The sequence below is a fragment of the Oncorhynchus nerka genome, linkage group LG18 (genome assembly GCF_034236695.1).
Source record: "Oncorhynchus nerka isolate Pitt River linkage group LG18, Oner_Uvic_2.0, whole genome shotgun sequence".
Lineage (NCBI taxonomy): Eukaryota > Metazoa > Chordata > Actinopteri > Salmoniformes > Salmonidae > Oncorhynchus > Oncorhynchus nerka.
In genome coordinates, this window is record NC_088413.1 from 23,421,103 (window position 1) to 23,448,777 (window position 27,675).

A 27,675-nucleotide genomic window follows, 5' to 3' on the forward strand; every position below is an offset into this window, starting at 1 on the left:
CGATTACGTCGATTTTCAGCGACGAAACTCAGCTTGTCAAAATGATTTGTAAACATTGCGACCTTGCTTACCAATCTACCGGTGTTAGTAGCTTTTGGTTAAATGTATCTATTGCTTAGTGTTAATTTTGACAAACCAAAGGATATAACAGGTATCTTACTTTATCTGCATGTCTTTATTTTCTATGCCTGATCAAATCTCATAAACAATGTTTTTACAAAAATAACCAAACATTCGTAGTACGATTCTTGCTATGTTTTTATTTTGTATTCGCTCGAAATGTATTTTACTAATTGCTTCTGAATGTCAAATAATGTATACATTTACTGGTTACGCAGGCAATAGCAAGTTATCCCAAAAAAAACTAATGGTATAAACTGTGCAACTGCGGCGCATATATCAAATGTCTAATCATATGGATAGAGATCGCATGCTAGAAGGCCCGAACTAGCCAGATGGTATGCAGACCAGTGACACTGCGCATGGGGCTACGTGGGTCTTTTCTCGAACAGCTGTGGGTATTCGAAACGTGTCGGTCACAGGCAGACGGTAACAGTTTGATGTAAGTTGAATGCATGTTTATTTCTGATCTTTAGTATATTTTTCAAATCGGCCAGTTATTTCTGAATTATTGGTATTTTAGAGTTAGAACGATGCAACCCCTATTGCTAAACTGAGCTAGCTAACGTTAATACTGTTATTTCACCACAGATACAACTATATAACTAACGTTAGCCGGCATGTGCACACGTTTCCTGTCAAAAAAAGCATATGTATAATTTCTAGGAACTTCATTTACCAGACATAAAAGTGAAATGTGGACCTTGCTATGAAATACATGTCAGAATATTTTTTGTTGTTGTCAAAATCAGACCAAATTCTTGTGAATTTTGACAGCGGGCTGCCATTAGACCACGCACTTCATGCTGTCTTACGCAGCAGGAATATGTTGCGGTTTGGGCAAAAGTTGGGCTCAAATGTACATTTGATAGCGAGGGACACATTTCACTTTACGTCTGGTAAGTAGAGTTCCTAGAGATTATACATGTGTTTTTGTTGACAGGAAATCCGGCTATAGTTGGATATTCCCCAGTAGTTTTCCTTACGTTCACCAACATCAGTTATGGACGGTACGGTCAGATCAACCCTACTCCTCGGCCAGAGCGTCCAGTGTGCGATCTGAACGCTCCGAGAGTGAAACGCTCTGAATTTACGTATGGGCAATCTGAATTTACAAACGCACAGAGCACATTCTGGCACTCCAGAGTGAATTTAATGAACACACCCCAATACAGTCTCCCGATGTTGTGTCCCAAAGCTAGGTAGCCTTGTCAGCAACTGTCTTTTCAAACATTAATGAACAGAACTACCTAGTTACAAAAAATAGGCTCACCAAGTGTCAAAGTACAGTAGAGGCTGTGAAGGCATGTAAGTAACAAGAATGTCCCTAGTCCCAGCCAGAACTGTCTTGGACAGAACCACAACATTAAAACAATTGGAGAATGTCATGCAAAGCACTGGTTTCTGTCAAAAACAACCCCATTATTGTCCCAAATTATTCTAATCTATCAAGTGATTGATCTGTTCAGAGAGCAGTCAGAAACATTTTACTGCAAGTGCTCCCATCATTATATATGTGAATATCAGTACCAGAAGTAGACCATACAGTGCATCAGTTATTTCCATTAAAGTCTAAGCCGTTGTAATAAGCTAACGTGGAATTGTTTTAAGAAGGTCATACCATGTTTCATTCAGCTGTTTGATTTTTAATTTTAGGATGACTTTAGGTATCTGGAAAAATATTTTTAAATGATCTGATAAATATTGAATTTGAACTTTACTACAATAGCCCATAGAAACACATTGAATAACACATTCATGAATGTAAAAAAATAAAGTCCAAAAAATAAATCGTAAAGAATAAGGTTTGTGACAAACAGTGCTGTAGGTCTGCCACCTTCCACCACAGATGCGGAAGGCCGACATGAACGGATGCGGTGGATGGAGACGCCACCCTGATAGCTCTAGCTTAAACTGGCGGACTTTGATGGGGCTTTACATTTTTTTTCTTATGTTACTTAGATTGACGCATCAGGTGCATCAATGGACTTGAAATGCCCAAAACACTTTGGACAAACAATTAACCTATTGGTTGTATTATTGCTAAAAATCCAGCTCCCATTCAGTAAGTGACGGGTTATACTATGCCTCTATTGGGCAACACAGCCAACTGGTGCTGTGACTGACTCTTTTGACCCCATCCACGTCTTTCAAAGCCAATGCCTATTGAGTGATGACATTATGACCGCAAAAAAGCCAGCCAGTGAGAGAGTGATGGAAAGGCCAAGCCGCAGTTGAAAGCTGCACCTGATGTATGTCCTCATAAGAAAAGCCTTGGTCCCTTTTAAAGTGTTCAGATCTCTGCTGGCCTGCTGTGGTCCACACTGTTCTCATTGCCTCGCAGACAGCCTGGTGTTTCATCTCATCTACACACACCCCTCACAGTGGAGACTAACGGGTGTGTTTGTAAATTCACTCTGGACGCTCTGCTCTAAAATGCGCTCTGTTTCGAGCGTCTTGAGCACTTGATAATGACAAATTTAACAATGGACAATCTGACAACACTCTGAATTTACAACCGCCCAGGCTCTCTCTGCCGCTCCAGAGTGAATTTACAAACGCACCCTTAATTAAGTGAGGCTGGTACACTAGGTCATGCCCTGATGGGTGTTCACCGCCACCACACCGGGATGGGAGGTGAAGGACGGAAAACAGAGGAGGACCTAGGCTTACTTCTACTACCACACAATGCCTTAGTACTTCTGTTGTCACTGTTCCCCAAAGACAGATGAAAGGGTACACATACTTTGAGGTCTCTTGCTTATTATGCTTTTCACTCAACTGGGAAAACAGAGCTAGCTTCTACTTGTACAAGGCCTATCACCCAACTGGGAAACCAGAGCTAGCTTCTACTTGTACAAGGCCTATCACCCAACTGGGAAACCAGAGCTAGCTTCTACTTGTACTAGGCCTATCACCCAACTGGGAAAACAGAGCTAGCTTCTACTTGTACAAGGCCTATCACCCAACTGGGAAACCAGAGCTAGCTTCTACTTGTACTAGGCCTATCACCCATCTGGGAAAACAGAGCTAGCTTCTACTTGTACAAGGCCTATCTATCACCCAACTGGGAAACCAGAGCTAGCTTCTACTTGTACTAGGCCTATCACCCAACTGGGAAACCAGAGCTAGCTTCTACTTGTACTAGGCCTATCACCCAACTGGGAAACCAGAGCTAGCTTCTACTTGTACAAGGCCTATCACCCAACTGGGAAAACAGAGCTAGCTCCTACTTGTACAAGGCCAATCATCCAACACCTGGGTTATTCCTTGAAGATGGTATTGTGTCCATTGTGTTGTCCATGTTCCCCTAAATGAGGTGAAAAGAAAAACAAACTTTCGGGATGAGTCAAACATTTCTTTGGCATTTCGTCTCTTAGACCTTCCTATAGAGAACTGGAACAAGGTACAGTTTAATATCAGACTAGGCTATATTATATTGGCCACCAGCTGACCAATAAGTTATTCATCATTCTGTCTTCTGATGTTAAGTTAGTCAAGACTCCCGAGCGTTGGCTATTTGGTTGTTGCTCCTTGACATTCAAATGCCTACATAGACTGTTCTCTCTGAAACTGCACGGAAAGCGGTACCGATGCACCAAGTCTGGGACCAACATGACCCGGAACAGGTTCTACCCTCAAGCCATAAAACTTCTAAATAGTTAGTCCAGTTTGGTAAACTATTTAACTATCTGCATTGACCCTTTTTGATTCATCACATATGCTGCTGTTACTGTTTATTATCTATCTTGTTGCCTAGTTACTTTATCCCTACCTATATGTACATATCTACCTCAACTACCTCGTACCCCTGCACATCGTCTCGGGTACTGGTACCCTGTGCATATAGCAAAGTTATCATTTCTCATTGTATATTATTATTTTTCTATTATTTCTATTTTTTCTCTCTCTACATTGTTGGGAAGGGCCCGTAAGTAAGCATTTCGCTGTTAGTCTACACCTGTTTACAAAGCATGTGACAAAAAACATTTGATATGATATTAATAGGACACCAGTCATATAGTAGATGCCGACAGGAAAGGGATATGATTTGACAGCTGCTATCTGTCTGTCACGTGAGTACCAATCTCCCCTAGTCCTCTTTGGTTTCGCTCTCCATCCCACCCTCCCAATACTAGGATATTACTGCTAGTGACACTATTACTGGTAGTGATACTACAATACCTGATTCTCCATGGCAACAAGGAAAACACAAAGCAGACTTACTCTGTGGTCCTTTAATTTAAAAATCTACTGTATGTCAAATATGGTGTGCTCCAGGCTGGAAAAGAAACATGATTCTGGGTGACAACATCAAGCTGCTTGTTATCAACATTAGGACTGTTTTCCACAGGAAATTCAATCCGCTTCCTCTTCTGTTTCTTTGCCATGATACCGCTGAGTATCACGATACTGGTGTCCTAACAACCGAAGTTAGTGGAGTGTTCAATGTTTCAGTTGCAGAGTAGAAGTGGTTTTGGAGCCAGGTCTAGACTTGTATAGACTTTGAGTTGGAAGTGATGATTGTTATGTTTTATCCTCTCAACCAATGTGCCCGCGTGCAGCTCACCTCGGACTGCTAAAACTGTAACTTAAAGTGGGTACCACCTCAGTGTTCACAATAAACTCGCGCCGGAAGTTTCACATAATTTTCGCAACTTTCAAATTTTCGCTCCGCGGGCCTGAAATTTGCTAGGTGCAGAAAAAAACTATGAGATGGAAAATTACTCTCAAAGCAGTTTTAGTTCCAACCTTGTGCAGTCTTGTGAATTGAATGACATCCAGAGCCAGTTATGATCAACTCCTCTGTTAAGCTATCTGCTCTGCAGTGTTGTCCAATGTCCACGGTAGGGATACTGACCCCTGGGGGACTCCTTGTTTCTGCCTGGAGGCCAGGCCTGGGGTGCTGTCAGAGGTGGCTCGGCAAGGCCCCACCGCCCCAGCCCCGGGGCTCATTTTCAGGAGTTCTACAAATGAAAACAGCCCTATAGTGGCGCTCGTAAAATCTTTCACCACAGAGCCCAGTTAAATCGATTCCAAGCCTTCGAGCAAACAAACTTCTTTGATCCCCTATATTATCAACTCCAGCTCTTTTTGTGTTTCTAATTTCCTCATCCCTGACTTTTTTTTGTTTTGTTTTCATCTCGCTCCAGCTGTTGTTTTCCAGCGCCACCCTGTACTAGGCCTATGTGTTGGAGGTTTTCTTCTCCTCCTTTTTCGCCTGAGCCCTTGTAAAAATCCCTCTCTTTTCCTTTCCTTTGTCAATGGGAGAGGATTGCCAAAGCCTGTACATGTCCAAGGCACATTACACATTACAAGAAAAGCCCTAAAAGCCCTCGTCCAGCTGCATTTTGGTTGAGTGGCACGAGGCTGTTGTTTGTTCCCTTTTGAACTTTAAAAGTATCCCTAAAACCAAACACACACGTCGCCGATGATGTCTACAATGTGATTTTCCCATTTGTGCCTGTAAAGGAAAAAAACTGAGCAAAGAACAAAAAGAGAGAAAAAAATACATGTAAAAAGAAAAAACAGTTTATTTCATTTATTGTCATATGGTTTAGCTTTTTTTGCTGTGTCATTGAATAATTTGGTTTGACCGAGTTGACCTGGAGCTTGTCGAGACAATTTTTTGGTTTCCAGACTCTGCACTGAGAAGAAACAGCTCCCTCCTTCCAAATTGCCAGAGAGGGGGAATGATCGAGGGAGGGGGAAAAGAAGGGATAAGCTCATTTATTGACTTATTTTTATGGCTATCAACATTCTATCCCCTGATTATTAATTTTCAGCTTTTCACCCCCTACCTACATGTACCTTGTACTTCAATCAATCCCATAACAAACCTACATGTACCTTGTACTTCAATCAATCCCATAACAAACCTACACGTACCTTGTACTTCAATCAATCCCATAACAAACCTACATGTACCTTGTACTTCAATCAATCCCATAACAAACCTACATGTACATATTACCTCAATCAATCCCCTAACCAAACCTACATGTACATATTACCTCAATCAATCCCCTAACCAAACCTACATGTACATATTACCTCAATCAATCCCCTAACCAAACCTACATGTACATATTACCTCAATCAATCACCCCAACTACTCGGTACCGGTTGTGTGTGTGTGTGTGTGTGTGCGCGCATCTCCTCATTATTTTATTGTGTTACTACTTTCTTTTTATCCATTTGTTAATTTTCCTACTTTTGACCTGCATTGTTGGAAAGGGCTCGTTAGTAAGCATTTCACAATAAAGTCTACACTTGTTGTATTCGGCGAATGTGACAAATAAAATGAGATTTGATTATCTCTGCATTGCTTGTGGAAGGAAGCCAGCCTCTTGAATATGCCAGGCAGATGTCCCACATGCTCTATTATTATGAGCTAACATGCCTGTGTGCTGTAGCAGCAACCTGGGATTCTCTTGTGGTTGTCTTGTCTTTGGGATGCTTCCAACTTCCCAGGTTCCCTGATGATATGAGCATATATATTACATCCCTCATGTTTTAAATGTCTGTGCTGTACTGTAGCACAGAAATATAATTCTTAGAACATACTTTTCCATTTAACTGATAGGTGGATTGCCACAATTATATTTCTCATTCTCTATTTCTCATTGTGCCTTGTGTTGGGGTTGCTTTCCCAAATTCCAGAATGTCTCTGTTTCAAGTGTGTCTTGTACTGTAAATACCTGTGGTTCTTTCTCACTGGTAGGTTTTGTTTTCTGGTTCTAGGTTCCTAGTAACACGCTCCCTACAACTGGTCAAGATGTCGGGTCACACTCCCTCCGTGATGAGGCTGGAACAGCGGGCAGCCGAGGCCGACCACATCATAGACTACCTCAAACAGCAGGTCCAGCTGCTCAAGGAGAAAGCCAGTAAGAGACACCAAAAGCGTGCAACCACACAGAGACACACACAGACACAGGCAAACATAGAGATTAGAGGTTGACCGATTAATCGGAATGGCCGATTTAATTAGGGCCGATTTGAAGTTTTCATAACAATCGGAAATCTGTATTTTTGGACACCGATTTGGCCGATTGTTTTATTTTTATTTTTATTTTACACCTTTTTATTTAATATTTATTTAACTAGGCAAGTCAGTTAAGAACACATTCTTATTTTCAATGACGGCCTAGGAAACTGGGGGTTTAACTGCCTCATTCAGGGGCAGAACGACAGATTTTTACCTTGTCAGCGATGTGAAATGGATAGCTAGTTAGTGGGATGCGCGCTAATAGCGTTTCAAACGTCACTCGCTCTGAGACTGAGTGGTTGTTCCCCTTGCTCTGCATGGGTAACGCTGCCTCGAGGGTGGCAGTTGTCGATGTGCTCCTAGTTCGAGCCCAGGTAGGAGCGAGGAGAGGGACGGAAGCTATACTGTTACACTGGCAATACTAAAGTGCCTATAAGAACATCCAATAGTCAAAGTTTAATGAAATACAAATGGTATAGAGAGAAATAGTCCTATAATAATTACAACCTAAAACGTCTTACCTGGGAATATTGAAGACTCATGTTAAAAGGAACCACCAGCTTTCATATGTTCTGAGCAAGGAACTTAAACGTTAGCTTTCTTACATGGCACATATTGCACTTTTACTTTCTTTACCAACACTTTGTTTTTACATTATTTAAACCAAATTGAACATGTTTCATTATTTATTTGAGGCTAAATTGATTTTATTGATGTATTATATTAAGTTAAAATAAGTGTTCATTCAGTATTGTTGTAATTGTCATTATTACAAATAAATAAATAGAAATCGTCCGATTTAATCGGTATCTGTTTTTTTTGGCCCTCCAATAATCGGTATCGGCGTTGAAAAATCATAATCGGTCGACCTCTAATAGAGAAGCATGTGTACACTCAATCTCAAGCAGAGTATGGGGTCAAATATATTCCTCAAGTTGTTGAAATTCCTTCTAAAAAGACAATCATTTTTTGAGTTTGACCTCAACTCTACATGAGTTCACATTCTCAGGGCAAAGTAGCCTAGCTGGAGAAACGCTTTAAAGCCAAAGTTGGGGAGGGAAAGAAGCTGTAGGCTAAAACGAAATGATACATGTTTGGCCCTATAAAAGTCTGACAGGAGCTTTCTGTCTGAACATAGAGGTGCAGGCCACCGTCAGAGAAGAGAAGAAACTGATGGTGGAGAACACCAAGCTGAAGAGGGACATCGAGCAACTGAAGCAAACACTGCTGGAGAAGGAGCAGAGCAGAGGAGGTACGTCGTTTGTTGGTGACAGTGTTCCGTCCTCTGTCACATCCTGTTTAACGTCTGCTAAGACCTCCTCTGAGATTAAATACTGATGCTGTTCAGACTGCGATTGAGAGGAACTTAATTTTTCCTGAGGGGAACCTCGTTCTTCAAAGAACAGGCGCCATTCCTTTGGTACGGCCTTGATGTTATCAACCACATAGCTATAGCTGTAGGGTAAAGTTCTCACACTTGAGTGGTTGACTGTGTCTGAGGCAAGTCATTAGCGACACATTGTTTGTTTAGCTGTATTAGTAACAGTCCTAGATCTTAATAAAATGCCTTCTCGTCTCATTCTAATATTACAACCAGACCTTTTTTTTCTTTTACTATCAAAGTTCAAACAAATAATTGAACTCAAGTGCCCAAGTATGTCCATCGTTAGAGCCATGATGGGGGGGTACTAGGCAACACCCCCCAACTGCCAAAATCAAACGGCATGCCGTCTGCGTGACTGGCGGCGTACTACAACCCTGTTGTGATATCGCGCCTCTGTCATGCATTAACATACAAGGGCAAACAGTCTCTGTGATCATTAACACGTCAGTAATGGCTTCCAGAGAGGAGAACTAGGTGGTAAGAAACCAGAGGATTCGTACAAATAGGCAATGTAGCCCTCATCAAAAGGCTATCTCTACATGTTGTTTTTGGAGCGCTCAGGAATGTGTGTGAAAAGGACTGCAGGATTATGTTACGTTTTTCCACGTTTCCAATTCCGCTGTTTATTTTTGGTGTTTGTTTCAATGGGGCTCTGTGATACTGTGAAATAAGCTAAATCACCGTTTTGTTATGGAGATGACTGACTGACGTGAAGTGAAGACCTTCATGGGTGTTTGGGCATTTTGAGCAACAGAGAACGACAGCATTTTTAAAAGGTTATAATCACCATGTTGTTTTAAAGGTAAACCGTTTAAGTTCTGAACCTCAGCTCTCAACATTAGAATTAAAACGTGGATAAAGTATGACTTTACGTCCAAACTTCAACCTGAAATAATGGGTTCCCCACCCAATCTCAATCTGGAGATTGATTGAGGAGATTTAAAACTATATTTTCTTGTTTTCCGAATTGCCATGGACGCTGTCATTTTCCAATCAAAACAAGCTTTAGGAGGCTGGTCTTTCCTCCCATTGGGTCTATAAATAAGGTTTTCTCTATCATTAAGCAGAATTATGTTACTGAAACTAATTAGGCAAAGTACAGCTCAATGAAGAGCCTTCATATCCAACGATCCCTCGCCGTCATTCTCAATTCAGAGTACCATCTGTCAGGGTGGATGGCTTCGTTATACCCCTTTCATACTATCGTACCCACCCAAAACATACTGCCCTGGTTCGGATATTTTATTCTTTCCTGAAGGATTCCAGCAACTATGGTGGATGCATAGCCAGGCCAGCTCAGTATGACTTGGCTCAGTAGTGTGAAAAAGGATGTTAATGCCTCTGGGCTCAAAAGCAAAATAGCCAACCTGTAGATATATTGTGTATTGGAACTTGCTACAGTATCGTACAGCCTATCTGAACAGTAATGCAGAGGAGCGTTCAACTCCAGTTCTGCTGGTTTTTATCCTTCCCTTATAATCAGCCTCAGATCTCCACGTTACAAACCAGTCCCCTGGATTCTAACCAGTAGCATCAAAATAAAACCAGCAGTACTGCTGTCACTGGAGTTGAATATCCTCACTCATGGCTCAGTGGGTTAGTTAGAGCATAGTGCCGGCAACCCCAGGGTTCTGGGTTCAATTCCCGCATGGGCCAGATGTACTTCATTCATGTATCACTGTCAACTGTAAGGCAACATTCCAATATCCATACTAGCATACCACTTAGCATCTGTCCAATATTGTATGCTAATGTGGCTATTAGACCAGAGTTTAAGGGCTCTATTCAATTTGCATCGTGGAAATTCGGCTTCACAGCGGGTTTGAAATTTAAAGGCAATGTTCCTATTTTAGTGGAGACTGCATTCATGGTAAACGCTGCTTATGTCGGCTCAATCGGAAATGACCTTTTAAGTTTGTTTTGTGACATCTGTAATGGTTCAGCTTTACAGACGGAATAGAGCCTCTTTTGGATAAAACTATTCAATTCATCTTCTCTCTGTTTTTTCCTTCTGCAGTGAGGGAGGTGGCCATGCCAACAGCAGGAGACTCGAGTGTCCAGTGTGCCTCCAAGTCCACACCTCCTCAGCCCTCGTCCCCAGCAAGGTCCTCCACCTCTCCTGTTGCCACTGCCAGCCCCCCTCCCAAAAACAGCGAGGGCAAGAAAAATAAACCAGAGAAAAGGGGTAAAGCAAAGCAAGAAGTGACTTGTTGTTGAAATTGCAGGGCCCTTCCACATCTGGGATTTCACACACTCATAATTGTCAAACCCCTCAACGTTCCACCACACTAAAGTGAAATATGTCAAATTTGGGGTTTTTCGAATTGTCAGCAAAAATTGAAGTAGGCCTAAGCGCCTCTTCAATGACAATTTGAGTTGAAATGCTCCATGATTTAGCTTTGGGATGTTTTTTTTTTGTCTGTACTTCTCTGACATTTCTTTCCATTTGGAACACAAGCCCTTGTCTTAGATCCAGAGTTTCCATCAATGCCTGGCTGGATGCAGCGATCTGTCTGTACTTTAATGGCCATTTGTGATTTCCCAGGCAGGTATTCTCCATCTGCATTTCTACTATCTGGCGATAATGGACGAAAGGCGCAAGGGGAATCTGCAAATAAAGGGGATCCGTTTCAAGCTTTGGCCTAACGTTTCAATTTCCAACAATACAGACAGGCCTTTTCCCAAAACAAATGATCTTTCTTCCAAACCTTTCTGTGATTTATCCCAAAGTAGATTTTTAACCTTAATGATTTTAATAAAACAATGTTTGAACTTGTTTCAGTGATGAGAGAATAGTCTTAGCAGAAGTGTCAACGCTGTAATGAGAGACGGGCAGAATTCCGGTTTGGATGTTTATATTTTGTCGATGCCATTCATCTTGAGGCTTTGCACATCCTCCCCAGGGCTAAACCAGAGATGCTCTAATGTAGTATAATATAACATGCGGTTCATTTCCTCAGTGTCGATATTAGATCTAAAAACGTGTTTCCAGCTAAATGATTGAACTTTTTTTGGTTTATTGTTCAAATTATATTCTATTTACAATAAATCAGTCGAAGCCTCGTTCCACTCAGACGTCAAACTCATCTGGACTAATTAACTGTCACGGCAACAAATTGGGAATGATCTTCCCCAGATGATTTACAGGGTTATAATTCAGAGAAGAAGAGAATGCTTTGCGATGTAGACTGAACCGGTTTGTATCTGGCTTTTCTGACTGCCAGATGTCAATGGAAAACAGAGCAGTAAATATCTGATACTGTTTGTTTTTTTTATCTCCACTGTTGCGGATTGATTTGTTTTAGTACGTGTGGATATCCTCGTTTCCACACAAAGCCTTTGATGTGACTGTGTTCGCACCTCATCTAAACAATCATCGCCTGTCAATCAAATAAATCAGCCGGCCCGCGGTGTGGTGCACTGCTGCTCAGGGGCCAAGCGGATGATGTCACACATCAATACGCTGTTTTCGTATCATTGCATACGTTTTTAAGTAGTTTTTAAGTAGGTAGCCCAGAGGTTAGAGAAGCGGACCAGTAGGTTGTTGGTTTGAGCAATAGAGGAGTCGAGCTCCCAACTGGAAGGTTCTCACCATCTAGGAAAGAAATGAAGGAGACAAGACTAGGAGACGAGACCACTTCATACTATCCACCCCATATCATTGGAAGCGTCTGGAAGCGCTACAACACCCTAGTATCCGTGCAAAGCGTGTCGGGGACTATGTTTTAGCAGTGGGTATTGATATTGGTATTTGCTTTAAGTCTCCTCAGAATTCTGGTGAGTTGTGGAAAAGTAAATGTACTATTATTTAACGCCTGCGGTGATCAGTCAAAAATGCAGCGCAGATTTGTTTTCACTTTGGGGTAAATTGGATCAGAACAGTCAAGATGGCTGAACCACTCAGCATAGTTTCCACACAGACTAGGTTCAAATGGATCCTAATGAGTCCCCAGGGAACACTACCATAGCAGTGGGCTGAACATAATCTCAAAGAAGTCTTGCATTAGATGCCTGGAAAAAATATATTCTCTGCTGGACCTTTAATGTAATAAAGGCAGGGAGTCAGTATGCCATCCCTGAACCCAGTCCAGAATACTATACCTGCTGTGGCAGAGCCTGTATTGTAGCTTATATAATATATACCATTTGAACAGACGCCTTTATTCGAAGCGACTTAGTCATGCTTGCATACATTTTACGTACGGTTTGGTCCTGGGAATCAGACCCACTATCCTGGCGTAGCAAGCACCATGCTCTACCAACTGAGCTACAGAGGACCACAGTCACACAGCTACAGAGGACCACAGTCACACAGCTACAGAGGACCATAGCTTTGTCAAGAGCTACTTTACTACTGACTTAACTACAAGTTCATAGTGGTGTGTGTGTGTGTGTGTGTGTGTGTGTGTGTGTGTGTGTGTGTGTGTGGTTTAACCCTTTCCTCTCTTTGTGTTCTATCACAGAGAAGGGAGAGAAGAAGCCTGCGGCCCCCCAGGAGGAGGCTAAGGTGGACGTGTCGCGTCTGGACATGAGGGTGGGACGCATCGTCACGGCCGAGAAGCACCCGGACGCCGACTCACTCTATGTGGAGCAGGTGGACGTGGGAGAGGCAGCCCCCAGGACGGTGGTCAGCGGGCTGGTCAAGCACATACCCATAGATCAGGTACTGGAATGCACAGCCGAGTACCAACACAGTCTAACACCGGCTACTGCCCAACCAAATGTCAGATCCGCTCTGAAAAATCAGATCAGCTCTGAATAAGATCCGATGTGAAAAGATCTGATGTGATTGGTCAAATGACAAATTTGTGAAAGAAAGTTCAGAATTGGGTTACCTGTCTAAACGCAGCCAAAGAGCCTCATAATGTCAAGTATTCACACAAGGCCTGTGTCAGTCAGACAACTCATCGGGTTGTTACCAGACCAACTCATCGGGTTGTTACCAGACCATCTCACCGGGTTGTTACCAGACCAACTCATCGGGTTGTTACCAGACCAACTCATCGGGTTGCTTCCAGAGCAACTCATCGGGTTGTTACCAGACCAACTCATCGGGTTGCTTCCAGAGCAACTCATCGGGTTGTTACCAGACCAACTCATCGGGTTGTTACCAGACCATCTCACCGGGTTGTTACCAGACCATCTCACCGGGTTGTTACCAGACCATCTCACCGGGTTGTTACCAGACCAACTCACCGGGTTGTTACCAGACCAACTCACCGGGTTGTTACCAGACCAACTCACCGGGTTGTTACCAGACCATCTCATCGGGTTGTTACCAGACCAACTTATCGGGTTGTTACCAGACCAACTCATCGGGTTGTTACCAGACCATCTCACCGGGTTGTTACCAGACCATCTCACCGGGTTGTTACCAGACCAACTCACCGGGTTGTTACCAGACCAACTCACCGGGTTGTTACCAGACCAACTCATCGGGTTGTTACCAGACCAACTCACCGGGTTGTTACCAGACCAACTCACCGGGTTGTTACCAGACCAACTCATCGGGTTGTTACCAGACCAACTCACCGGGTTGTTACCAGACCAACTCACCGGGTTGTTACCAGACCAACTCACCGGGTTGTTACCAGACCAACTCATCGGGTTGTTACCAGAGCAACTCACCGGGTTGTTACCAGACCAACTCACCGGGTTGTTACCAGACCAACTCACCGGGTTGTTACCAGACCAACTCACCGGGTTGTTACCAGACCAACTCATTGGGTTGTTACCAGACCAACTCATTGGGTTGTTACCAGACCAACTCATCGGGTTGCTACCAGACCAACTCATCGGGTTGCTACCAGACCAACTCATCGGGTTGCTACCAGACCAACTCATCGGGTTGCTACCAGACCAACTCATCGGGTTGTTACCAGACCAACTCATCGGGTTGCTTCCAGAGCAACTCATCGGGTTGTTACCAGACCATCTCACCGGGTTGTTACCAGACCAACTCATCGGGTTGCTTCCAGAGCAACTCATCGGGTTGTTACCAGACCATCTCACCGGGTTGTTACCAGACCATCTCACCGGGTTGTTACCAGACCAACTCATCGGGTTGCTACCAGACCTACTCATCGGGTTGTTACCAGACCAACTCACCGGGTTGTTACCAGACCAACTCACCGGGTTGCTACCAGACCAACTCACCGGGTTGTTACCAGACCAACTCACCGGGTTGTTACCAGACCAACTCACCGGGTTGTTACCAGACCAACTCACCGGGTTGTTACCAGACCAACTCACCGGGTTGTTACCAGACCATCTCATCGGGTTGTTACCAGACCAACTCACCGGGTTGTTACCAGACCAACTCACCGGGTTGTTACCAGACCAACTCACCGGGTTGTTACCAGACCAACTCACCGGGTTGTTACCAGACCAACTCACCGGGTTGTTACCAGACCAACTCACCGGGTTGTTACCAGACCAACTCATCGGGTTGTTACCAGACCAACTCATCGGGTTGTTACCAGACCAACTCACCGGGTTGTTACCAGACCATCTCACCGGGTTGTTACCAGACCAACTCACCGGGTTGTTACCAGACCATCTCACCGGGTTGTTACCAGACCATCTCACCGGGTTGTTACCAGACCATCTCACCGGGTTGTTACCAGACCATCTCACCGGGTTGTTACCAGACCATCTCACCGGGTTGTTACCAGACCATCTCACCGGGTTGTTACCAGACCAACTCACCGGGTTGTTACCAGACCAACTCACCGGGTTGTTACCAGACCAACTCATCGGGTTGTTACCAGACCAACTCACCGGGTTGTTACCAGACCAACTCACCGGGTTGTTACCAGACCAACTCATCGGGTTGTTACCAGACCAACTCACCGGGTTGTTACCAGACCAACTCACCGGGTTGTTACCAGACCAACTCACCGGGTTGTTACCAGACCAACTCATCGGGTTGTTACCAGAGCAACTCACCGGGTTGTTACCAGACCAACTCACCGGGTTGTTACCAGACCAACTCACCGGGTTGTTACCAGACCAACTCACCGGGTTGTTACCAGACCAACTCACCGGGTTGTTACCAGACCAACTCATTGGGTTGTTACCAGACCAACTCATTGGGTTGTTACCAGACCAACTCATCGGGTTGCTACCAGACCAACTCATCGGGTTGCTACCAGACCAACTCATCGGGTTGCTACCAGACCAACTCATCGGGTTGCTACCAGACCAACTCATCGGGTTGTTACCAGACCAACTCATCGGGTTGCTTCCAGAGCAACTCACCGGGTTGTTACCAGACCAACTCACCGGGTTGTTACCAGACCAACTCACCGGGTTGTTACCAGACCAACTCACCGGGTTGTTACCAGACCATCTCATCGGGTTGTTACCAGACCAACTCACCGGGTTGTTACCAGACCAACTCACCGGGTTGTTACCAGACCAACTCACCGGGTTGTTACCAGACCAACTCACCGGGTTGTTACCAGACCAACTCACCGGGTTGTTACCAGACCAACTCACCGGGTTGTTACCAGACCAACTCATCGGGTTGATACCAGACCAACTCACCGGGTTGTTACCAGACCATCTCACCGGGTTGTTACCAGACCAACTCACCGGGTTGTTACCAGACCATCTCACCGGGTTGTTACCAGACCATCTCACCGGGTTGTTACCAGACCATCTCACCGGGTTGTTACCAGACCATCTCACCGGGTTGTTACCAGACCATCTCACCGGGTTGTTACCAGACCATCTCACCGGGTTGTTACCAGACCAACTCACCGGGTTGTTACCAGACCAACTCACCGGGTTGTTACCAGACCAACTCATTGGGTTGTTACCAGACCAACTCATTGGGTTGTTACCAGACCAACTCATTGGGTTGTTACCAGACCAACTCATCGGGTTGCTACCAGACCAACTCATCGGGTTGCTACCAGACCAACTCATCGGGTTGCTACCAGACCAACTCATCGGGTTGCTACCAGACCAACTCATCGGGTTGTTACCAGACCAACTCATCGGGTTGCTTCCAGAGCAACTCATCGGGTTGTTACCAGACCATCTCACCGGGTTGTTACCAGACCAACTCATCGGGTTGCTTCCAGAGCAACTCATCGGGTTGTTACCAGACCATCTCACCGGGTTGTTACCAGACCATCTCACCGGGTTGTTACCAGACCAACTCATCGGGTTGCTACCAGACCTACTCATCGGGTTGTTACCAGACCAACTCACCGGGTTGTTACCAGACCAACTCACCGGGTTGCTACCAGACCAACTCACCGGGTTGTTACCAGACCAACTCACCGGGTTGTTACCAGACCAACTCACCGGGTTGTTACCAGACCAACTCACCGGGTTGTTACCAGACCAACTCACCGGGTTGTTACCAGACCATCTCATCGGGTTGTTACCAGACCAACTCACCGGGTTGTTACCAGACCAACTCACCGGGTTGTTACCAGACCAACTCACCGGGTTGTTACCAGACCAACTCACCGGGTTGTTACCAGACCAACTCACCGGGTTGTTACCAGACCAACTCACCGGGTTGTTACCAGACCAACTCACCGGGTTGTTACCAGACCAACTCATCGGGTTGATACCAGACCAACTCACCGGGTTGTTACCAGACCATCTCACTGGGTTGTTACCAGACCAACTCACCGGGTTGTTACCAGACCAACTCACCGGGTTGTTACCAGACCATCTCACCGGGTTGTTACCAGACCATCTCACCGGGTTGTTACCAGACCATCTCACCGGGTTGTTACCAGACCATCTCACCGGGTTGTTACCAGACCATCTCACCGGGTTGTTACCAGACCATCTCACCGGGTTGTTACCAGACCAACTCACCGGGTTGTTACCAGACCAACTCACCGGGTTGTTACCAGACCAACTCATCGGGTTGTTACCAGACCAACTCACCGGGTTGTTACCAGACCAACTCACCGGGTTGTTACCAGACCAACTCATCGGGTTGTTACCAGACCAACTCACCGGGTTGTTACCAGACCAACTCACCGGGTTGTTACCAGACCAACTCACCGGGTTGTTACCAGACCAACTCATCGGGTTGTTACCAGAGCAACTCACCGGGTTGTTACCAGACCAACTCACCGGGTTGTTACCAGACCAACTCACCGGGTTGTTACCAGACCAACTCACCGGGTTGTTACCAGACCAACTCACCGGGTTGTTACCAGACCAACTCATTGGGTTGTTACCAGACCAACTCATTGGGTTGTTACCAGACCAACTCATCGGGTTGCTACCAGACCAACTCATCGGGTTGCTACCAGACCAACTCATCGGGTTGCTACCAGACCAACTCATCGGGTTGCTACCAGACCAACTCATCGGGTTGTTACCAGACCAACTCATCGGGTTGCTTCCAGAGCAACTCACCGGGTTGTTACCAGACCAACTCACCGGGTTGTTACCAGACCAACTCACCGGGTTGTTACCAGACCAACTCACCGGGTTGTTACCAGACCATCTCATCGGGTTGTTACCAGACCAACTCACCGGGTTGTTACCAGACCAACTCACCGGGTTGTTACCAGACCAACTCACCGGGTTGTTACCAGACCAACTCACCGGGTTGTTACCAGACCAACTCACCGGGTTGTTACCAGACCAACTCACCGGGTTGTTACCAGACCAACTCATCGGGTTGATACCAGACCAACTCACCGGGTTGTTACCAGACCATCTCACCGGGTTGTTACCAGACCAACTCACCGGGTTGTTACCAGACCATCTCACCGGGTTGTTACCAGACCATCTCACCGGGTTGTTACCAGACCATCTCACCGGGTTGTTACCAGACCATCTCACCGGGTTGTTACCAGACCATCTCACCGGGTTGTTACCAGACCATCTCACCGGGTTGTTACCAGACCATCTCACCGGGTTGTTACCAGACCAACTCACCGGGTTGTTACCAGACCAACTCACCGGGTTGTTACCAGACCAACTCACCGGGTTGTTACCAGACCAACTCATCGGGTTGTTACCAGACCAACTCACCGGGTTGCTTCCAGACCAACTCACCGGGTTGTTACCAGACCAACTCACCGGGTTGTTACCAGACCAACTCACCGGGTTGTTACCAGACCAACTCACCGGGTTGTTACCAGACCAACTCACCGGGTTGTTACCAGACCAACTCACCGGGTTGTTACCAGACCAACTCACCGGGTTGTTACCAGACCATCTCACCGGGTTGTTACCAGACCATCTCACCGGGTTGTTACCAGACCAACTCACCGGGTTGTTACCAGACCAACTCACCGGGTTGTTACCAGACCAACTCACCGGGTTGTTACCAGACCAACTCACCGGGTTGTTACCAGACAAATGCCCCTTTGGAATGTTTTGTGTGTCTGGAACCCAGTCTGTCCATGACCATACAGAGTAAGACTGTTACTGTACTAAACAGGTACTGGGAGCTTAACGGTCATTCAGGAAGACTTCGGAGGCTGACCTAGTAGACTACAAAGCTCTCTACATGCTTTTGGTAGTCAAATAACATTGGTTTTAAAGATTGCTGTTTTAACACTACTGTGGGTTTTTTTTGCCTTATTTTCACTACAATAAATGGAGCTGTTTTTATTGGGCACACGGGTGCTATAACTCTGGCTAGCCAGGGTCTTGTTCTGGGTTTAATAGCCCATGTAAAGTAACTACTCCAATGTAGTCTGTGTCAGGGTTCACGTGACGCTTTTTAATGTCCACGACGTAGGTTTCTGCACACAGACTTGGTTTTTAGTTAGTTATTGCCCCGGAATTTACCATTTGTCTCTGAGACGCAAAAGTAATTTGTTTGCAGTCTTATTCACCTAGCAGAAGTCCCCAGTTGCTCTTTACAATCAAACTCTTTTCTCGGTTTGCCTCTTTTGATTCATCTCCAAAACATAGTGAGTCTTTGTACATCCTGCTTAATATAGACAATGTATAATCCCTATAAATGAAAGCACATGTACGTTGGACTCTTTGTACCCAAACACTGTCGCAGTCATATATCTATGCTTCTATGAGAAGAGTAATTGGGAATGACGTTTTTTATTATATTTTTATATACATTCATTGTAAGACTTGTAGTTCCGTAGCTCTCTGCTACATTACTAAGCCTGGGCCTACATTTGTTTGACAATCATTGTTATTGCATTTTAATGTACGTTCTGTCGTTGAAGTGTGTTGAATTGTGAAGTGTTTCTTCACCACTGAAATAACCTTTTTCACTGAGACATTTGTCATAAGCCGTAGTCAATTACACAGAGACTCCAAGACAGTCCAAGCACATGTCCCTGCAATGACTAGATTTCATTTTGGTCATTTAAAGAGAATGCCTTCTTCCTTCCACACCGGGGCTTGACGAGCAGCCTTCTTCCTTCCACACCGGGGGCTTGACGAGCAGACTTCTTCCTTCCACACCGGGGGCTTGACGAGCAGCCTTCTTCCTTCCACACCGGGGGCTTGACGAGCAGCCTTCTTCCTTCCACACCGGGGCTTGACGAGCAGCCTTCTTCCTTCCACACCAGGGCTTGACGAGCAGCCTTCTTCCTTCCACACCGGGGCTTGACGAGCAGCCTTCTTCCTTCCACACCGGGGCTTGACGAGCAGCCTTCTTCCTTCCACACCGGGGGCTTGACGAGCAGCCTTCTTCCTTCCACACCGGGGGCTTGACGAGCAGACTTCTTCCTTCCACACCGGGGGCTTGACGAGCAGACTTCTTCCTTCCACACCGGGGCTTGACGAGCAGACTTCTTCCTTCCACACCGGGGCTTGACGAGCAGACTTCTTCCTTCCACACCGGGGGCTTGACGAGCAGCCTTCTTCCTTCCACACCGGGGGCTTGACGAGCAGCCTTCTTCCTTCCTCACCGGGGCTTGACGAGCAGACTTCTTCCTTCCACACCGGGGCTTGACGAGCAGCCTTCTTCCTTCCACACCGGGGGCTTGACGAGCATACTTCTCCCTTCCACACCGGGGCTTGACGAGCAGCCTTCTTCCTTCCACACCGGGGCTTTGACGAGCAGCATTTGGACAAGTAGAACCCACAGTTAACAGAATCGTTACTTTTCCTTTCTCGTCAAGTCATTCATTGTGTGAGAGTCAACGTGACGATAGACCATGCATACAAGACATTGAGCCTTCCCTGTTTCAAGGAACATACTGGAGTTTGAAGAACGACATGAGGAGTAAAAAGCTAAACACTTCCACTGGCAGCGATGTAGAGGGCCCACTGGCGGCGATGTAGAGGGCCCACTGGCGGCGATGTAGAGGGCCCACTGGCGGCGATGTAGAGGGCCCACTGGCGGCGATGTAGAGGGCCCACTGGCGGCGATGTAGAGGGCCCACTGGCGGCGATGTAGAGGGCCCACTGGCAGCGATGTAGAGGGCCCACTGGCGGCGATGTAGAGGGCCACTGGCAACGATGTTAGAGGGCCCACTGGCGGCGATGTTAGAGGGCCCACTGGCGGCGATGTTAGAGGGCCCACTGGCAGCGTGTTGATTTGAGTGCCCTGACATGTTTGTCCCTTGTACGTTGGCCAGAATAAGGAAACTTTGGAAACTCAAATTCTAGCGTGTTTGGATTGTGTTCAGTTTTAACCTTTGACAAGTGATTTCAGGCCTCATTGCCATTACATGAATTTGAATGTCAGCCCCTCAATTGAGGAAATGGCATAATCACAGGGTGAGAGTAGAGCTGTGACATACACTCACAAAACTTGACTTCTGTAGTCCTCACATCTGACCGATTTACAAAACTGGCGTCACACACCGAACACACACACACACACACACACTCTTTCCCCGCTAAGCAAATGGCGCTTGAGGGAGAAAAGCTGCTGCAAGAAGGCTGTCAAAACAATGTGTCACACTGAGGGGAATGTATGCAGATTTATGTCAACATTTACTTTTTAAAAGGATGTTTCCAAAATGAAGACCTCATTATTTTCCTAGCTGTGACACGCACCATGACACTGTATTCTCTCCATCCTCTTCTCTTTTGTTGGAAATGGCTTCTGGCCTTCTCAGAGTTTGGGTAAACCTCCGAGGTCACTCCAGAGACATGAAAGAATAATGGCTTTTTTTCGCCTCGCTCTTCTTGGTTTTTTAAATAAAGCACACCATACACGCAAACCATATGCTGCCGGAGGCAGTCATTTTACATGACAAGATTGGACATGGGGGAATTGTGTGAATAGGATTCTGAAAACCACAGTACTGCAAAGAGGTTGAGAGTGGAGACCACACCAATTTGTGTTTTCTTTACTACGTTTTCTCTTCTCAACCAATCAAGTCATAAAGTAGGCCATTCATTCTGAAGACCGCACTGTAAGATGCCCTGTGTGGTTTGTACAGAGTCAAAGCAGCGCTCCCTAATCTCTCTCTACTAGTAAAATATGTGTTCTTTATTTCAATAATTTGTCCTCTTGTCTGTCAGAAGAATGTTGAATATATGTATTTAATGTCTCTGTATCTCAGTATAGTTGTAAACCTTTTCCTTTTCTCTGATTCCTCCCCCCCCAGATGCAGAATCGCATGGCGGTGCTGCTGTGCAACCTGAAGCCAGCTAAGATGAGAGGCGTGGTGTCCCAGGCCATGGTGATGTGTGCCAGCTCCCCAGACAAGGTGGAGATTCTAGACCCTCCCAGCGGTGCCGTGCCCGGGGACAGAGTCATCTTCCAGGGCTTCCCAGGTACTATAACACCCCTGACCATCTTGGCCCATATCCACAGAGTCTCAGAGTAGGAGTGCTGATCTAGGATCCGTTTGCCTTTTAGATAATAATGAAGAAGATTGTATGGACAGGTCCTCGATCAGCACTCCTTTTCTGAGAGGCTTTGTGAATATGGGCCCTGACCTCTAGGGTCTACTTCATCAGCCTGGTTAAACTAGACTGAATGCTGCACTCAATGGGGAGCACAGCGTTCAGTCTGGTTTAGCCAGGCTACTTTATCATACCCTCTACAGCTCAAGACCTGCTTTTGACTAAGCTAATAAGCTGTAACCAGGAAGTGACTGCCCCCACAGCCTTGTTCTTTTATGATGGTCTTCAAGCACAACAACTTCATAAAGGGCGTCTGGTAGAAGTACATTCATCCTCAAAATCATATTTTATATCTATCTTAAATGACTGCGTTTTCATGAATTTGATGATAGAATCGCAACGGCCATTCAAAAAGGCATGGGAAACGGAATAAAGTGGAAGTAGCCGTCACTTTCACAGGGTATCCTGACCTCAAACACTTCACATATATCTTTATAAAGGGGGGGTTGTCAAAGGTTTATAAACTGAACAAAAATATAAACGCACCATGTAAAGTGATGGTCCCATGTTTCATGAGCTGAAATAAAAGATCCCAGAATGTTCCATATGTACAAAAAGCTTATTTCTCTCCAATTTTGTGCTCAAATTAGTTTACATCCCTTTTAGTGAGCATTTCTCCTTTGCCAAGATAATCCATCCACCTGACAGGTGTGGCATATCAAGAAGCTGATTAAACAGCATGATCATTACACAGGTGCACCTTAGGCAGTGGACAATAAAAGGCAACTCTAAAATGTGCAGTTTTGTCACACAACACAATGCCACAGATGTCTCAAGTTTTGAGGGAGTGAGCAATTGGCATTCTGAGTGCATGAATGTCCACCAGAGCTGTTCCCAGGGCATTTTATGTTCATTTCTCTACCATAAGCCGCCTCCAACGTCATTTGAGATAATTTGGCAGTATGTCCAACCAGTCTCACAACCGCAGACCACATGTAACCACGCCAGCCCAGGACCTCCAAATCTGGCTTCTTCACCTGCAGGAACGGCTGAGGCCAGCCACCCTGACAGCTGATGAACTGAGGAGTTTTTCTGTCTGTAATAAAGCCGTTTTTATGGGGGGAAATTCATTCTGATGGTCTGGGCCTGGCTCCCAAGTGGGTGGGCCTATGCCCTCCCAGACCCTCCCATGGCTGTAAAATCCATAAATTAGAGCCTAATGAATTTATTTCAATTGATTGATGTCCTTATATGAACTCTAACTCAGTAAAATAGTTGAAATTGTTGCATGGTGAGTTTTTATATTTTTGTTCAGTATAAGTAGTTTGTAGACCAATTATTGGTTAGTTCATCTAGTTGGTTCAAATCCAGGCCATGTCACGTGGGTAACTGAATTAAATGTGGTAAAGTAGTTGAAGGCTTGATGTTTGCCATTCCACTGGTTAAAATGAAAGTAGCATACAATGAGTGTGGTACGAAGGTGGAACGCCACGTCAGCTTTAGCTGCATCTGGTGGAATGGGACACAGCCAGTATGCTCGAGTCATGAATGATTTATTACCAACAAGCCACTTCAGATGACCCAACTCTAAAGAACATCAATGGATTCCAACCAAGGGGAAAAGGACTGAATGCATTGCCCTGAGCAAAATAACGTGGTTGGCCTTATTGCCTTTACATTTGTAAAGGAAATGACATGTAAAGAAGCAACTGTCCTCTTGCCATCTAGCGAAGGGTAACAAAGGCTTTCCCCCCTTCATATCTTTGAAGAGAGGAATCACAAAGCCTTCTCAAGAACCCACAGTTTTCCTGTTGCAGCGTTTACTCCTCTGTTCTCTTTAGTGACAGGAGCTAAATGGACTGGGACTGTTAACGGAATAGACAAACGAATCAACTCCCTCTGACTAAAGTGTAAGTCAGGTCCTCTTTTTGTATTTTTTGAGTGGTCGGACCCCAGTAAGACTAGCTGCCGCCATTGGTGTCGGCTAATGGGGATCCTAATAAATCTGAATCCACAACCAAGGGTAGGGAGTTTAGGAGGTGGGAGAGTACTAAATGCCTTGTTCAAGGACCTCGGACTGGTTTGATTCAGATGTAGGGAATTAAAGAGCTCTTTATACCAAATCACCCAACAAAACACAGCTTATGGAACTCATCATCTTTAACAGAGTGACGATACACTATCCCAGTTTCTTTTCACCATACTCCATGTTCAATGTCATGCCTGGGAAATGAACAGAAACCCGAACTAGAGAAAGCCTGCCTGGACGTCATAAAATGTCCAACCTCATGCCTCGCCTGACGTTGAAGGGAGAAACCCACCACCATCAATGTGACTGTAGATTTGTTCTTGTCAGGAGCTAATAAGAAAATCTAGTTGTGGGGCTGGCAAAACAAAGCATTTTGGGGGGGATGGAGGAGGGGTGAGGAGAGGGGTTGTGAGTCGTGCTGTTGTTGGTAGGGAACAATAACTGAACTGGGAGTTTCCCTGAGATAGAGAGGCTGTGGCGATAGAGAGGGAGAATATGAACGAGGGAGTGTCCATCACACAGACAACCTTTTCATCTTCTTTCTCCTCCTCTCTTCTCCTTCCATCTCTCGTCCCCTTTCTATTCTCCTCTCCCCTCTCCTTTCTATTCTGCTCCTTTCTCTTCTCCTTCCCTATCCTCTCTCCTTTCTCTTCTCCTTCCCTATCCTCTCTCCTTTCTCTTCTCCTTCCCTATCCTATCTCCTTTCTCTTCTCCTTCCCTATCCTCTCTCTTCTCCTTCCCTATCCTCTCTCTTCTCCTTCCCTATCCTCTCATAGCGGCCCTTCCTCAAGCTGTTTGTTTAACGAGGGATCCCCCTCGTAAAACAAGGATTTTTGTCCGACTACGCACGTCAATTAGAGCCACATTCAGGTTGGTCGCACAGAGAAGGACCACAGGATGGCAGAGAGGAGAGGGGGATGGAGGGAGGCGGAGGTGATGAGCAGGGGTGCTAAGGCGGTCTTGTCGGTTAGCGGTTCTGCTGTTCTGTTTCACACCTCTGGGTCGTTAAAAAAACAGCCCCGGCGGTGATGGCAAACGCTTTTCCAAATGGGATGTTGTTTACAGTGAGGGATAAAGGATAATGGACTTGGCTTTCGATTCATTCCCTCTTATTTTGATGTCAGCTTTGGTCCCCCAGAATAAGAATACGTCCACGTCATAGAATATCCAACCTCATGCCTCACCCGATGTTGAAGCGGGCAACCCACCACCATCAATGTGACTGATTTTAGATTTGTTTTTGTACCGGAGCTAATACAAAAATATGGTTGTGGAGCTGGCAAAACAAAATGTTTTGGGAGGGGAGGGAGGGGATGGAGTTGAGTCGCGCAGTTGTTGGTAGGGAACAGTACCTGAACTGGGAGTTTCCATCACACAGACGCCCCATCAGGACTGGAGCCCGCTGACATCAGCCTGGGTTCTCCTTTCATCTCCTCTCACGGCCCCTCCTAAAGCAGTTTGTTTAACGAGCGATCCCACTAGGGCTGTGGCGGTCATTCAATTCCCAGCGGACAAAAAAACGTGTTTTTTACGACCCTACGCACACAGAGAACGAACACGGAATGGAAGAGAGGAGAGAAGGAAGGAGGAAGAGGGGGTGCTGAGGGGGTCTCGTCGGTTTCTAGCTGTTCTGTACACTGCTCTGGGTCGTTAAAAAACATAGCCGGGGCGGTGATGGCCAACGCTTTTCCAAACAGGATGTTGTTGACATTGAGGGATGATGGACTATTATTCCCTCTTTTTTGACATTCCTTCTCTCTTATTCTGACGTCAGCTTTGGTCCCCCAGGATTCCAGATTTTTCTCTAGATTTTAGGGAGTTGTACTGTTTGCCAAATTTGAGATTTTCCTATGAACTTTGCTAAACTTTCCAGAATTGTGCACCCCTATTTTATAGTGACATTTCTGTGCTAGCTAGTAGCACCAAGTCAGTGTGGATAGATAACAGTAATTGCTCATACATTCACCAGCCCAAATGAGCATCCAGGTTCCTGTTCAAACTGTAGAGGGTGTCAACGCTGCCTCGTCACAACTTGTGTGCGACTGAGGGAAGATTCGACAAAAACATTTGCACGTCTCCCAGGATGTTTGTGATGATGAGTAGAAAAAGATCACACCCCAACAGAAGCACATTATGAATCCATACAGATGCCAAGTAATATCCAAACACTGCCAATAACACAATGCTGAGGTAATGAAGAACTCCCTAACTCCATTAGTTGCCGACAAACATGGATGTTTTATACGTTTTGAATTAGCGCTAAAAGAGTAACAGCTTCTGTAAAACTTCTGGTTCAGCTTTGTTTACGTTTCAAAATCGACACTACGCCCAGGAAGTACTCCAGCAGCACAAACCAGTGGTCTTTCACAAGGCTACAGAAAAGCTAGCAAGGCAGATAAAGTGTTGCCATTGGAGTTGTCATCTACTGTGGTTGCCCCTAGTGGCGTCATGTCATTGAAACGAAAGAGGCACATTCCCCCTCCAATTTTATTCATAAAAAGATACAAGCGATGCACAATGAGATATTCAAAAAATCTAGTGCATAATACCACTGCATTGCTCCATACAAGGTGTTTCTCTCTCCTATGTTTCCAGGTGAGCCAGACAAGGAGCTGAACCCCAAGAAGAAGGTGTGGGAGGCGGTGCAGCCGGACCTGAAGACAGACGGCCAGTGTGTGGCCAACTACAAGGGAGCCCCCTTCGAGGTCGCCGGCAAGGGAGTATGCAAAGCTCAGACCATGAGCAACAGTGGCATCAAATAAAGGAAGACGAATGCAGAGGACGGAGCCGTAGAACTAGAATGGTGGGAAAAAAGTGGGATTGGAAAAAGTGTGAATGACTGCTCCAGTCATTTTATTTCTATAGGTGGAACTAGCGAAGGTCCTTGTTCAGCCTGTGGAACTGCTACTCATCCATGGTGCTGAAGGGTGATGGTGATGATGTCAATGGAGGAAAATGAAATGTTTTGAAGATGTTCAATAAAAAGGTTAACAGTTGGTCTTTAACTCGTTGCAGTTGATTTATTTTTTAAAATTTTTACCCCCTTTTCTCCCCAATTTCGTGGTATCCAATTGTTAGTAATTACTATCTTGTCTCATCGCTACAACTCCCGTACGGGCTCGGGAGAGACGAAGGTTGAAAGCCATGCACCAGCGACTCCTGGGGCGGGCCGGGAGGCCTAAGCAGTTGATTTCTTGTTTTGTTCTTCTTTATAAAGCCTGACGTCTGTCGTACAAGACTATACAAGTGTGTTTACATCCTAGAAATCCTTTATAATGCTCTCTAGAATTCTTAACTCATCCTAAAAGTCACTTTTGTGATTTACTAGTTTGGTTAGCGCTTTGATTTCTCTGGTTCGTTATGAGCCGAAGGGGAGAGATGGGG

General features: G+C 45.6%; 1 protein-coding gene across 2 annotated transcripts; it reads left to right on the forward strand.

The window, feature by feature from the left end:
• Window positions 1–63: 63 nt before the first annotated feature.
• aimp1a (aminoacyl tRNA synthetase complex interacting multifunctional protein 1a) lies at window positions 64–27,296 on the forward strand. Of its 2 annotated transcripts, none has more exons than XM_065003789.1 (7): window positions 64–151; window positions 6,865–7,007; window positions 8,247–8,360; window positions 10,510–10,677; window positions 12,956–13,155; window positions 22,022–22,190; window positions 26,887–27,296. In XM_065003789.1, exons 2-7 carry the CDS (start codon window positions 6,899–6,901, stop codon window positions 27,051–27,053), a joined length of 927 nt encoding a protein of 308 aa, XP_064859861.1. In that variant the 5' UTR covers window positions 64–151; window positions 6,865–6,898; the 3' UTR covers window positions 27,054–27,296. The 2 variants fall into 2 exon arrangements, with proteins under 2 accessions (XP_064859861.1, XP_064859860.1); XM_065003788.1 differs by lacking the exon at window positions 64–151 and adding an exon at window positions 441–562.
• Window positions 27,297–27,675: the final 379 nt, after the last annotated feature.

Bases quoted from the DNA above. Each gene is read 5' to 3' on its own strand.
- aimp1a (XM_065003788.1), top strand. From the start codon at position 456: ATGGTATGCAGACCAGTGACACTGCGCATGGGGCTACGTGGGTCTTTT. The intron at 7,008-8,246 runs GTAAGAGACACC...GTCTGAACATAG, and splicing joins GCTGCTCAAGGAGAAAGCCA to AGGTGCAGGCCACCGTCAGA. The intron at 8,361-10,509 runs GTACGTCGTTTG...TTCCTTCTGCAG, and splicing joins GAAGGAGCAGAGCAGAGGAG to TGAGGGAGGTGGCCATGCCA.